At 52.7% G+C, this 14,134-nt stretch overlaps 1 protein-coding gene across 4 annotated transcripts in view; it reads right to left on the reverse strand.

Moving 5' to 3' along the window:
• Positions 1-4,554: 4,554 nt before the first annotated feature.
• Arhgap27 (Rho GTPase activating protein 27) overlaps positions 4,555-14,134 on the reverse strand; it is a 31,581-nt gene continuing 22,001 nt past the window's right edge. For 3 of the 4 annotated variants that reach the window (XM_031350458.1, XM_031350459.1, XM_031350461.1), the window contains 15 exons: positions 13,130-13,549; positions 12,607-12,789; positions 12,367-12,447; positions 12,199-12,282; positions 11,889-11,956; positions 11,339-11,429; positions 10,839-10,943; positions 8,276-8,374; positions 7,352-7,457; positions 7,095-7,217; positions 6,924-7,022; positions 6,665-6,742; positions 6,437-6,571; positions 6,242-6,347; positions 4,555-6,128 (listed from right to left, as the gene is read on the reverse strand). In XM_031350458.1, the coding sequence (XP_031206318.1) occupies positions 5,951-6,128; positions 6,242-6,347; positions 6,437-6,571; positions 6,665-6,742; positions 6,924-7,022; positions 7,095-7,217; positions 7,352-7,457; positions 8,276-8,374; positions 10,839-10,943; positions 11,339-11,429; positions 11,889-11,956; positions 12,199-12,282; positions 12,367-12,447; positions 12,607-12,789; positions 13,130-13,549 (1,956 nt within the window). In that variant the 3' untranslated portion in view covers positions 4,555-5,950. The remainder of the gene's footprint in view (positions 6,129-6,241; positions 6,348-6,436; positions 6,572-6,664; positions 6,743-6,923; positions 7,023-7,094; positions 7,218-7,351; positions 7,458-8,275; positions 8,375-10,838; positions 10,944-11,338; positions 11,430-11,888; positions 11,957-12,198; positions 12,283-12,366; positions 12,448-12,606; positions 12,790-13,129; positions 13,550-14,134) is intronic. The other variant, XM_031350460.1, reaches the window with a different exon arrangement.

A 14,134-nucleotide genomic window follows, 5' to 3' on the forward strand; every position in this document is an offset into this window, starting at 1 on the left:
CGTGCACATAAGTTTGTAGAGAACAACTTGGGGGAATCAGTTCTCTCTATTCTACCATGTAGTTCCAGGGATCAAACTTGGGTCCTTAAGGTTGGTGTCAAGGGTCTTTATTCACTGAGTCATCTCTCCCACCCAGGAACAAGAATTTATTGATGGCCGGGCAGTGGTGGCACACACCTTTAATCCCAGCACTTGGGAGGCAGAAGCAGGCAGATTTCTGAGTTTGAGGCCAGCCTGGTCTACAGAGTGAGTTCCAGGTCAGCCAAGGGTACACAGAGAAACCCTGTCTCAGAAAAAAAAAAAAAAGAATTTATTGACTACCTATTGTGTCAGTCTCGATGTTAAGTATTGAGGACACAACTAGACTTGTGGGGATTAATAGCTCACCATGATATATGGCTGCAAAATGGTAAACAGAAAAAAGAGATGCACAGACACACATAGGTCTCTAATAGTGTATATGGGGAAGGTGGTGCAGGTGGGTGCTCAGGGGGGCTACTGAGAAATGGTGACTTCAGAACAGCACCAAAAGATGGCTGGCTATGCAAAGGAAGAGGTGGAAAAGAACACAGCCCATGCAAAGGTCCTGGGGCAGGAAAAGAACACAGGACATTTAGGAAATTGAGGCTGTTGTAGTCGTAGCTTGGAACTAAGACAGCGTGTGAGGTGCAGGCCCTGCGAGGGCTTGAGCGGGTGTGTGCTCTAGCCAAGAGTGTTATTAGAAATCTGAAACTATCAGTTCATACACTCTTCACCCTACCAGAGAGTAGGCATTACTACTGCACCTCCTTTCTCCAGATGAATACACCACAGAGGTGCAGAAGAGGTCAGTTGGGGTTCGAGTCAGGCAGTCTGACTCCAGCGCCCTGCCACTATGTCATTCTGCTGAGGAGGTGGCTGAGGAGGGGGCAAGGGCTGAGCCTGGTGGGCTAGACCCAAGCTTGTGGTCTTATTCCAAATGGATTTAAGATAAAAAGAATAACAGTACTTTGCGATGGGGGGAGCACATGTATCAAAACAAACATGTGATGGGCAGAGGTCAGAGGGCAATGTTTGGGATTCGGTTCCCTCCTTCTGCACTCAGGTTGAGAGATTGGAAGTAGATGCCTTTACCCACTGAGCCACCTCACTGGACAATAAGCTAATGGGTGCTGGGTTTGAAACTGAGGCTGCAAGGGGGTATGAGGGGGGTGCTGAGGACAGGGGATAGGAAAGATGCTAAGTGGGAACCCAGGCAGACCTTAGCTCCCTAAACCAGGTGGGTGAGAGGGAGACAGTTGGCAAGGAAGAGGCCAAGGTTTTGGACATGGGCCAGAGTGAGTTTGCCATAGTCCAAGGCCTTAGCTTGTCCATCTGGGGGACAACAGAGCCGCGTCCTGGGACGGGCAAACCCTGGGGGGAGACTTGGTTTGTGGAAAATCAAGGATCCAGCCTTAGGCTGAGGTCTGTCACCGGACAGACCTCATTGATGCTGTGGCTGATGTCATACTGGGAGCAAGGGGAGGGAGCAAGGGTCTGGCCTGAGAATTCTTTCTTCCCATGCTTGGCCAGAGGTGGAAGGAACATGAAGGGACTGAGGGAGATGTTTCCAGGAGAGCCTGCATGTCCCGGGAAGCCAGTGAAGCTGGAGACTCAAAGTGTCCATCAACACGGGTGTGGTGTTGAGTCCACAAGAGATTCTGTGGTCTGTGGCATCCGGGGGTTGAGGACAGTGGATGGGATGGAGAACACGGACATCTGTCAAAGTCTAGCTGTACATTAGCCACCCCAGTACCCATAGGTGAAAGAAAAGACCAGCTTTTGCAAGTCGAACTTTGACCTCCTAATGTGCACACTCCTTCAACACACATACACAATATATAAATGACAAATATCATTTAAAAAGTCTGGCTTTGAGAGTGGGAAAGTGGGTCTGGTTTTAGGGAAGTGTGTGGTGGAGGGTTTCCTAGTGTGGCTGTGACTGGAACATCTTCCCATGGGATCAGGTAGGTGTTGTAGACACAGTGGGTACCATAACCTCCATGACTGAAGTTTCCCTGTGGGTGGAGGCCCGGCTTGGTGGAGTGGTGACCCACAGCTCTCCTCCGAGCCCTGCTGGGACAAGCGCAGGGCTGAAAAAGAGATGCTTTGCCCTGATCTGTGTCAACTGTCAGGCAACTTGGGTGCTGAATAGAGCAATCTGCACAGGATGGACAATGTGTAAGCTTGCCCAGAACTCCTGGGAGCTTGGCTGAGTCAGGACGTGGGCCCCATATCGTAGTCCGCATTCCTGTACAGGTGCCTTGTCTTTTTTTTTTTTTTAAAGATTTATTTATTTATTTTATGTGAAGAGGGCATCAGATCCCATCACGGATGGTTGTGAGCCACCATGTGGTTGCTGGGAAGTGAACTCAGGACCTCTGGAAGAGCAGCCAGTGCTCTTAACCCCTGAGTCATCTCTTCAGCCCACAGGTGTCTGTCTTGAGGACCCCAGGCTGACATCAGAGGTCGATCTGCCTGATCTCCACACCCACGACTCTCCATGACTTTCCCATATTGAGCTGTTGTGTCAGGTCAAAGCCACCAGCAAACAGCTCAATGTGGGAGAACCATGGAAAGCCATGGGTGTGTTTACAAAAGAAAGGCAACTAGTCATCCCCAGGGAGATGTGGAGAACCAGGGAGAGCTGTTCTGAGCCTCGCCGTGGTTGCTGTGTTTCAGTCATTGCTGGGGGCAGAGGCCAGCCACCTGTGGAGAGGGAGGGAGGCAGATCGGGCTCTGAGGCGATCTAGTGAAAGCCAATGATGGCAGACAGTACAACACCCCCCTTCCCATGGCTGGTGATGAAGATGGTGGGGGAGGCCCACAACAAGATGCAAGGGTCACTGTGGGACCCAAGAGGATGGAAACACACGGGTCATCGAATGGAAGCTCGCAGCTCCCCCAAGTCACACTGAAGCCCGGGCCCCAGTGTGATGGTGTTTGGAAACGGGACCTTTGGGAATAACTAGATTTAAGTAAGGTCATGATTGATGTTGGGATCCAAGTCCTCGTGTGACAAGACCAGACCTTTAGTCCCACCACCATTTAAGAACGTGGCTAGAAAGTGCTGCCTGCAAGCCAAAGATGTCCTCATCCCACCTCACTGTGCTGCAGCCTCAGCTTAAACATCCAGCCTCCAGCTTTGTGAGGAATACATTTCTGTTGATTAAGCCACACAGTCTGCAGCATTACAATAGTAGCTGCAGCTCTCTAAGCTGATGTGGCCACAGAAACGCTTGGATAGCCGGGCAGTGATGGCGGGCGGTGATGGCGCACGCCTTTAATCCCAGCACTTGGGAGGCAGAGGCAGGTGGATTTCCGAGTTCGAGGGCAGCCTGGTCTACAGAGTGAGTTCCAGGACAGCCAGGGCTACACAGAGAAACCCTGTCTCAAAAAGAAGAAACACTTGGACAGTGGTGTCTGTCTTGACAACAGCCTCTGGGAGGGGAGAACCCATGATTCTTCAGTTAGCAAATGAATTAAGAAAAGGTGGCAGGGGCTGGAGAGATGGCTCAGGGGTTATGAGTATTGGCTGCTCTTCCAGAGGTCCTGAGTTCAATTCCCAACAACCACATGGTGGTTCACAACCATCTATAATGAGATCTGGTGCCCTCTTCTGGCCTGTGGGCATATATGCAGACAGAATGCTGTATGCATAATAAACAAACAAACAAACAAAAAAACAAACAAATTGATCTTTTAAAGAAAGAAAAGGGCCAGGTGTTGGTGGCGCATGCCTTTAATCCCAGCACTTGGGAGGCAGAGGCAAGTGGATTTCTGAGTTCGAGGCCAGCCTGGTCTACAGAGTGAGTTCCAGGACAGCCAGGACTACACAGAGAAACCCTGTCTCGAAAAAAACAAAAAACAAAACAAAACAAAACAAAAAAACAAAAAGAAAGAAAAGGAAAGGAAAAGAAAGGAAGGAAGAAAGGAAGGAAGGAAGGAAGGAAGGAAGGAAGGAAGGAAGGAAGGAAAGAAGGAAAGGTGTCAGCTGAGCCTGGTGATGCAATCCCAGTGCTTGGCAGGTGGAGGCAGGATGGTCAGGGGTTCAAGGCCGTCCTCAGCTGTACACTGAGGCAGGATGGCATAGGCAAGCTGAGGATCAGAGCAGATCTCCACATACCACAATGCTCAACTAAGAGTTCAAGGTGTTGGACTGGCGAGATGGCTCAGCGGGTAAGAGCACTGACTGCTCTTCCAAAGGGCTTGAGTTCAAATCCCAGCAACCACATGGTGGCTCACAACCATCTGTAATGAGATCTAACGCTCTCTTCTGGTGTGTCTGAAGACAGCTACAGTGTACTTATGTATAATAATAAATGAATCTTTGGGTTGAAACGAGCAGGGTCGGAGCAGAGGTCCTGTGTTCAATTCCCAGCAACCACATGATGGCTCACAACCATCTGTACAGCTACAGTGTACTCATATACATAAAATAAATAAATAAATCTGTAAAAAAAAAAAAAAAGACAGTCCAATGTATTTAAGCTAGAAGCCAACCTTCCAGGCTATCATCAAGTACACTTGCCAAAGTAGGAGAATAAACATTTTATTTAACAGTTAGTTATTAGCTTGCCTTAGGACTTTAAATACATAGGTGTATTTAGCAAGAGGCCTCCATTTGTTCTCTTCTGCGCCCTGCCATCAACAGGGCTGGGCTGGAGTCGGCCGTACTCACTGGGCCCCAAGCTCCAGAACGCATGTGTAGAACCCCTGCCCCAGGGCACAGTGCCTGACACATGAGGACCTACAATAAATATGGACTGCATGAAACCAAAGGAGAAACCCGTGGGAAAGGCTGGCATAATATGGATGCTCAATAAATATTAGCTATTATTGTTTGTTGAGTCAGTGGGGGAGGGCAGAGCTAGGGGCTGAGATCCATAAACTGAGGTGGTCTGTGCAGGAGAGGAAGTGGGCAGCTGACACAGGTTCAGCTGTTTGCCTAAGGCTGTGACCTCCCAGACAGGCCTCTCCTAGCTCCGCATGGCAAGTGGGTACCAGGTAGACAGCCAGCCAGCCAGGGTGCAGACAGTGGCTAGGGGCTTCAGGTAGGCACCCAGCCAGGGTGCAGACAGCAGCTGAGGGCTTCTGTTTATGCTGTCCCCCCAACAATCAGTTGTGGTAGGTTCCCTGCTGCCTTCAGGGATCCCCCAACTTCTAACCTACACAGAGTGCTCCGGGGCATTTACTCTGGTCTACCTACAGGCTGTGCTGCAGTGGGGATGGGACATCACTTCCTCTTCTAGAAGCTGGGCTTGCTGTGGGGACAGCCTTTGCAGGGAATCAGATCACCTATGGACCCCTGAACTAATTTGACTTCTGCAAGCCTCAGATCCCTGGAACTATGTGGAGTGGGGGCAGGGTTGGTATGTGGTTAGTATGAAGAACTTCTCTAGAGAACGGGTGTGGCCCAGGGAGAGAGGGAAGCGTAGGAAAAGATCTCAGGTGGCCTGGAGCGTAAGGCTGAGGGAAGCAGTCAGTGGCCTGAGCTGGCAGCCAGGGTCGGTCCTCCCCTGGCAGCAGAGACAATGTCAGTAGCTGCTTCTTGACCTCTTGCATAGCATGGGGCCTACAGGGTCTCCACCAAGGCCTGGCCAAGTGCAGGCCTGAGGAAACCAGAATGCTCTCACCAAATCCCTCCTCCCAGCCGGGTGAGTGGGTGGGGACTAGAAAACAGACATTCACCTCCCGCCCCCCAGGCACGTTTTCACATCCACACTATAGGCGGCGCTGTAATAGGGAAAGGGCTCTAATGAACCCCTAAAGGGGACGCGAGAGGGAGAAATCACATTTCATGAACTGCCCACCAGGGGTCACTGTACCCTCTGAATCGAGGGGTGTTGAAGTCACAGTGCAGCGGGGTGGGAAGCGGAGAGCCTCAGAGGAGGTCCAGCCTCACGGCCTCCAGCTAACCCAGGGTCCACAGTCAGTGCGGTGGGAAGATGTCTGCGCACTGATGTAGGATGAGCTCCACCACCTGGTTCTGGAACACCATGGTCATGGGCATGCTGGCCTCCTCCGTCTCAGGTCGCAGCAGCGTGGGCCCGAACACTATGGCTACATTCTGCACAGACATACGGTTCTGCTCGCCATGCTCGATCACCCTGCAAGTGGGATTGGTGGGATCAAGAGGTTAGAGGTTGGGAATTCTCTCAACATGGGCTCCAGCCACGACTAGCCCCCCTCTTTTGCCCTAGGATGTGTGTGGCTTGCTCACCGGCACAGATGCTGGATGAGCAGTCGGAGCGTGTCGTGGTTGGGGGCTGGCAGCGTGCGTACCAGGTCACGCACACAGCGGCTGCGCTGGGCTGGGTCCTGCAGCTCTGAGTGAGAGAAGAGACCAGAGATGGTCGGCTGGCTGTAACAAAAGCGGGCCAACCTCCCCACCCCCTCCTCTTCCCAAGCCACTCACTGATGGCTGCTATGAACTGGTGGAAGTGCGAGAAGGGGAATAGAGGTTCCGGCAGCTCTCGGAAGAAGAGCTTCAGGGCACCTGTGATCACGTGGACATCTTCCCAGCGCCCATCGTCCAGGTCCAAGCGTTCATCTGCAGCAGGGAAGGACCCCGGGGCATTGAGGGGGCAGTCAGCACCGCCTTGTGCCTTCAGGCCCCAGGGCAGGGACTGGGAAAGGGCCTCACCGTGATCCACCTTATAGCGCAGCTTCTGGATGGTGGCCAGGTTCCCACTGATGCGGTATAGCCCGTCAATGTCCAGCCCTGCGGGAAAGGAAACGGCTGACCCTGGAAGGACTGGGGTCCCTAACAATTCCTACTCAGGGTCTTTCCGGCTCCTTCTTCTTGTTGACCTTGTGTTCACCCCCGGGGGGGGGGTGTCTCCACCCTCGGTTCCCTAAAAGCCGGTCACGAGGCGCTGCCTTGTCTGAGCATGCGTACATACCCCGGGCCTCGACGGTGCGGATGCATTGCTGCACGAAGCGTGGCACAGGGCTCCTCTCGCGCTCACACAGTTGAGCCAGCGCGCATCCAAACACCTGGTCTGGGGGAGAGGTTGGTCAGCGCCGCCCAGCCCCGCGCCACCTGAGCCCGGATCCCGGCGAACTGCAGGTACCTTTGATGTAGCCCTTGTCCCGCAAAGACTGCAGAGTGGGTCGTCTCTGTAGGAATTTACGGAGCTTGTGCCGGACCCTGCTCAAGTCGCTTTCCAGGCCTCCGGGGCTGAGCGAGGGTGAGGCTGTCACAGACCGAACTCAGTCAGCAGGTGGCAGTGATGGCATCAGCCCTAGACCCCAACCAGGGCATCACTTCCCGTCCCCCAGCGGGGGAGTCTTTTGGTCGGTCGCCTTCCCACCCAATCCCATGGCATACCTGCATTCTGCCTCACATCTTCCTCCCGCCAGCTTCCGAGGCGCTCACTGGACCCAAAATCAGCACTGCTGGGCTCACCTTCCTCCCCTTGGAGCAGGTCTGCAGACTGGAAATCAGACAACTTCAGAGAAGCGAGGCCTGGAGCCAGTTGGGGCCTCTCCCGAGCAGCTCTGCCTGTTTTCTGTTTACTGTCCTGGGAATTAGACCTTTTACCTTCCCTGCCTGCAGAGCCCTCCAGAAGCTGCAAGGTTATTCTCTCCTCTCCCTTTCTTATCCTGGCTACCTCTAGCCTCCTCCCAGTTCCTCAACCCTCTCCATTCCACTAGACTGGCTGCTATTATGAGCTTGCAATTCATATTTAGGCCAGACCTCTGTTGATCACACCAACAGTACCTCCTGCCTCTGGGTTCCTATAACCCAAACTAGAACCAGTTCCTATAACTGGTTCTGTACCCAGTGCTAACCCATATGGAATTAAGAGACAAATATTATCAGGCCATTGTCATATAAATAGCTGTTGATTTTGTCAGAGCCCAGGATCGAACTCAGGACCATTTGCATGCTAGGCAACCCCTCTGTCACTAAGCTATATCTGAAACTCATAATAGGCACTACTGGGGCTGTGGCTCAAGAGCAAAGTACTTGTCTAGAAAACGTAAGGCCCTTGAATTCACTCTGTTGATGTTTTGTCTTCTAGCTATAGCTGTCGTTCCTGTCTGGTTCCTGAGAATCAGTTCCTGAGTCTGGTTCCCTCCTTCCCTCAAAGTGACACGTTTCTTCAGGTTGTGCCTGTCCCCTCTGGTAGACTCCTGCAAAACCAGCCCTAGAGCTGGTGTCATGAGGCTCTCTGTGCCTAGCTGAGGGTCCTGCATAAAAAGCCCGAGCCCCTCCCCATCAGCCCTGGAAGTTCCAGGCCCTGCCTACCAGCTCCTCAATGCCTTCGGCAATGGCTTTGTGCCAGGTGCTGATGATGGCTTCTGAGTCATGCTGGATCAGGTACTCTGAGCCATCTCGGCTTCGCAGCTGGAGGGACACGAGTCAGTCAGATCCCTGTTCCGTGGGAGTAGGCTTGTGTGTGTGTGTATGTATGTGTATGTATGTGTGTGTGCGTGTGAGTGTGTGTGTATTTGTGTGTGTGTGTGTGTGCATGTGTTTACTGAGAGGGAGGTGGCCTGTCCCTGCCCTAAGCAACTCAGAGCCTAATAGAGCAAAGGCCACAAGCCAGGTCCAACTCTTCCTTTGTTTAATGCAGTGGGTAACAGTGTTTACTAAAGTGAGGTCCAGTACATTTGACTCACTTTATGGGCATACAGCTCATAGTTGTAGAGCAGAGTTCTGCAGGGTTCATTGCTGTCCATCACAGAACACAGCAGGCCTCCCCCCCAGGGCATGGGCAAAGGATAGAAAAGTCCTACGGAAGATTCTAGCTGCTGGAACAGCAATGGGGAAAACTGCAGGGCGGAGTAGAAATGGACCTTAGCTGATCCCAAACACCCGGAGGCTATGGAGTTCCCAGCTGCAGTGCCTGGCTTTAGAGGAATACATCAGCCTTGCTCTTTGGTCCAGAGAGAGGCAGACAGCAGAATCAGGCTCACACAGTGGGGAAGAACTTCTAGAGTCAGAGAAAACTGTCTTTTTGTTGTTCTCCTTTTAAAATGAGAATGAAGAGGTTGGAGAGATTGGCTCAGCCAGCAGTTAAGAGCACTTGTTGCTCTTGCCGAAGACCTGGGTTTGGTTCCTAGAACCCACAAAGTGGCTCACAACCATTCAGTTCCAGGGAACCCAATACACCTTTCTGACTTCTGTGGGGTACCAGGCACACTTGTGATGCACACACACACACACACACACACACACACACACACACACACACGAAGGCAAAACATTCACATATATAAAATAAATCTAGAACCAAATAAAGCTTGGAGAATCATGAAAACAAAACATCCGGGCTCCCTGCAACATGTCTGGCCATGCTTCTGACGTCTTCATAATATGCTATCTGAAGCAGGCCTAAGGTCCCAGCTCAGCCTCTGCAGGGCTCATTAGAAGAACATTCATCCCTCTCGACCTTAGGTTCATAGAAACACATTAGAAAGCTCTTTAGGAACCAAGGGCTAGGAAACAGCTTAGATTCCCCAGAACCGAGAGAGGATCCTCTCCCTAGCAGTAAAGATCTGGGAAACTGATTTCTGTCCCATTTCTCTTTTGCTGCCTGGAGAACCTAACTTTCTCTCAGTGACAGAGCACCAGGTACACTGTCTGCCCCTAGTTCCTCCCCATCCTGGACCATCCCTAACTTGTTCGGCCAATTGCTACTGGTTTTTTGGTTTGTTTGTTTGTTTTTTACCAGTTCATTGCCTATGGTTTGTGTGTACGTGTGTGTACCCGTGTGTATATGTGTGTGTTTGTGTGCGTACGAGTATGTATGCCTATGTGTGCATGTGTGTGTACCTGCGTAGGAACCCGTGTGTGCGTGCATGTGTGTGAATGTGTATGTGTTCCTGTGTATGTACATATGTATATGTGTGTGCTTGTGTATAAATGTGTGTGAGTGCATATGCTTGTGCATACACGTGTGTGTGTGTGTGTGTGTGTGTGTGTGTGTACTCGAATGTTCATGAGTGCAGGTTGAGGCCAGAGTCCAGTCTCAGGTGTTGTCTACTTTTTGTTTTGTTTGTTTCTTGACAGGGTCTCTCTGTATAGCCCTGGCTGTCCTGGAACTCACTCTGTAGACCAGGCTGGCCTTGAACTCAGAAATCTACCTGCCTCTGCCTCCCAAGTGCTGGGATTAAAGGTGTGTACCACCACTGCCCGGCTTGACAGGGTCTCTTACTGACTGGGAACTCAACATTTAGGTTAGATTGGCTGAGCAGCAAGCCCCAGGGAATCCATGTCTTGCTTTCCCATCCCTGGGATTACAAGCAGGTGCCACCACACTACACTTTTACATGGGCTCTGGGGATCATCAGGCCCTCCTGCTTTGACTGACTAGATCCTCACTGCCTGTGTGTTTTTCTTGTGTTCTGCCTCACAGCTCTTAGGGACCGTCAAACCCTTGAACACTGAAGGGTGTGGTACTGAGACCTTGCCAGAGTCTTCTTGCTCTACCTGCTGGGGAAGCCAGACCAGCTTGTCACTGCTTTATTTGATGGGGACCCAATAAAAGCCGGAATCTGGGCTCTAGCCCGAGAAACCAGGCTCAGCCCATCACAGTGAACAGCTAGAACCAGAGTCCCTGGTCTCAGGCTGAGAGGAAGAAAGGCCCTGTGAGGATGGCCTTCTCTCCCAGAGACCCGCTTTTTACCCTCAGTGGCGGGCGAGGGCTATTAACTCTGTCCCCAGGTCGGGGTCTTCAGACAGCATGACAACATGAGGCATGAATTTTTGAGTCTTGGGAACACCAGCCCTCCTTTCCAGAGGCCCCCATTCCTGGGCTCTGTCTGCAGTGGGATTCACAGGCCTTCTTCCCTAGTCAACTGCTCACCTCTAGCACATTCTTCTTGCTGGATTTGTCTTTGGGGGCCCAAGAGAGAGAGGCCCCCTTCAGTTCGACCGTATATTCAGGGGTGGAGAGCTTGGAAGGTTGCCTCTGTGGGGAAGGAAAGAAGAAAGGAAGGAAGGAAGGAAAGAAAGAAGGAAGGAAGGAAGGAAGGAAGGAAAATTATAAGGGGCCAGGTGGGCTTGCTATACAGCCCCTGGTCCTGACACACCAGGCCCCTGTGCATCTTTGCCCTAGAGCCTGCTGGTAAGCATGAGGGAAGGGAAGGAGCCCAGCCCCGTTCTGTGAGCAGGTATCCTGGGCCCACCCTCCCCGCTTTTCAGACTGGAGCTGACTATCCCCAGGGACAGCTCTTCAGGCCTAAAGTGGTGAGAGGTGTTCAGACAGGGGTGAATCCGCCATCATTGCCCCTCGGTACTTGGGTAGCCATCTTTAAGAACAGAAAAAGAGCAGAAGTTGTCCCCTACTCAGGGACCTGGTCTCACCAGGCCGCCTGCAGCTGAGGTCTTTGAATCCTTGAAGAAGGTCAGGACACCGCCCTCCAGCACAGTCCACGAGGCGCTCCAGTGTTTCTTCCTGAGTAAGGAGGAAGTAGGGGTGGGTGGGGCTTAACTTTGTTCCTGGGCTGGAGGGCTCACAGAACTCAAACACACACTAGGACAAAGAGTCTAAAGAACATAGCTTGGGCCGGGCGGTGCTGGCACACACTTTGATCCCAGCACTTGGGGGGCAGAGGCAGGTGGATTTCTGAGTTCCAGGCCAACCTGGTCTACAGAGTGAGTTCCAGGACAGCCAGGGCTATACAGAGAAACCCTGTCTCGAAAAACCAAAAAAAAAAAAAAAGAACATAGCTTGGGGTACTGTCTCAGGAGGGCTGGATTTCCCCCAGGTTGCCAGAGAACCTTAGGACCCTGTTTCCTCACAGGACCTTGTATGAAGTTGCTACCATGATTAGTAACTGTGGCATGTGGGCGCCTAGGGGAACTTCATCATCAAGGCCCACCCTGCCAGGGCTGGGTCTGAACAGGTCCTCACCGAAGTCTCTTCCCCTTGTCTACCGTCTTGGTACGATGGAGGACTCCTGCCTTGTCCAGAGTCTTGATCTAAGAGAACAAGAGGAGAGGGCATAGTTATGAGGGGGGCGAGTAGGAAGGGATTGGAGGTGCCCCACAGGCTAAGCCTGAAGCTCACTGAACCCTGTCAACAGTAGGCTTGTCTGATGTCCATACAGAAGCAGGCACAAGATTATTCCAGGGCTTCCCTGCTCTCTCTACTCTGGGGCTTACAGAGAAGGAGGAATATATTGCATCTATCCCCGACCCCAGACTCCATGGCCCCTTCCCACCTTTTCCTCTGGAGGGCTAGTCTGGGCTGGAGTGTCGCTATCCTGGCTGGATTTGCGGACACTTCGAGGGGCAGGGATCGGGACCTGGGGAGAGATACAAAGTTGCCTACCATTCTCTCCACTACTCTCCCCTCTCCCCCCAGCTATCTCCCTTCCCAAGCTGGTTACCTGGGGCAGCTCCCACTGAACAGAGGAGTCCTCTGGATTGTAGAAATATGGCTTCCCATGCTGGTCCTCCAACCTTACCCACTGTGGATACAGGGATGGTCAGCCTACAGACCAGGGTGCTACTAAGCCCTGGAGCACCGGCACGGAGTGTTCACTTTAAGGGAGGTCCTTGTGAGGAAGTCCAGGTAGGGAGTGACAGCGAAGCAGTCTAGGTCTGTCTGTCTATTAGTGAGGTCCTACCTGCTCTTGAGTGAACTGGTTGGTGTAGACCATCTGCTTGTCTGGGGTAATTTGACAGGACCAGCCAGGGGGTGCAACCAAGGGAGATGTGGGGTCCGGATCACTGAAGGAGCCCACAGGAGAGTAGTCCTCTTCAGGGTAACTGGCCAATAATTCGGGGTAGTCTGTTTCAGGAGTCGGGGGCTGCAGGGACCGAAAGATAGAGTCAGAGGTCCTCTGTCTCCTCCCCCCCCCTTTACTCTCTAATCCTTGGGGCCAAGAAGCAAGAAAAAGTGAAGGGCCCCAGGAGATGGCTCTGCCCCTACTCTCTGGTCCCCGAGAAGCAAGAGGTGGGGTTAGCAACGCTCAGAGGCGGCCCACCCCCATTCTTTGGTTTCTGATTAGCATGAGAAGAGGTCAAAGACAGTCAGAAATGCTCCCCCCCCCCAGCATGCCCACACATACATTGTCCCACCCCTATCCTCTGATTCCTGAGAAGCAGGAGGTGAGATCCGCGGTCCTTGAGGTGGCCCCGCCCCCTCACCCTCTGCTGCCCTGGGCTTCGCGGGCTCAGGCTAGGTTGCATCTCCAATTGTTCCTGGGGATCTTCCTCCAGCTCCTCGGTCTCGTCCTCCCAGGCCGTCTCACCCGTCAAGGGGTTGTAGAAGAACACCCTGCGGCTCTCCTCATCCCAGTACTGGCCCCACTCTGTCTCCAGGCTCTCCCCGCTGCCCACAGAGGCCCGGGAGGTGGCCGGGCTGGTGGCGCCTTCGGGTGTTTCAAAGGGTGACTCCCAGGTGGTCACGCCCGTGTCGGGGTTGTAGTAGTAGGGGCGCCCCGTGCCCGCGTCTGTGTGCGTCTCCCACACTGGGCTGAGCCGAGGAGGAGCTGCAGCAGAACGAGGCGACGTGGCCCGAGGATGCCTCTCTACGTTGGCATACACTGGTTCCGGGGGGTCATCCACCTGCAGGAGCCGAAGGAGAGGACTTTTAGGCAACTCCAGAGTCTCACAGTGTGGCCCTGGACATGTGTGCTTTGCCCATTTCAAGAAATTGTGGCAAAAAGAAAAAAACAACAACAACATGGTTTTGAAAATGCTGCATGTCAGTTTGTTTACTGTATAACAAGAACTCAGCATTTTGCATTTACAGAGGAGTCTGCACTTAGAGAAAGGCGAAACATCAGCAGGAACAGACCAAGGGCCTGCGATCAGTTCTTTAGTGGGCCTCATTTGGGGTCTTCCGGCATTCCATGGGCACACTGAAGGCGCGCGCACACGCGCCCACCAGAGAGCAGAGCAGCCAGATGGGTTGGGCTGGAGAATTAAGGCTCAAAGCAAGGAGCTGTCCCTTTCCCCACAAAGGACTGGGGCAGCTAGGGTTTCATCCTGTTAGTCACGGAAGAGAGCTCACGGTGTGATTCACGCTTTCTGCTTCCCTGCTGGTGGAAGGGCAAAGTCCCAGCCCAGAGAGGCCACCCATCACCTGCCTGGGCTTGGGCTCTACTTCCTGACACTCCCTGCCCCTGGCCTTGAACTTTAAATCTCGGT

Source organism: Mastomys coucha, unplaced genomic scaffold (assembly GCF_008632895.1).
Source record: "Mastomys coucha isolate ucsf_1 unplaced genomic scaffold, UCSF_Mcou_1 pScaffold5, whole genome shotgun sequence".
Lineage (NCBI taxonomy): Eukaryota > Metazoa > Chordata > Mammalia > Rodentia > Muridae > Mastomys > Mastomys coucha.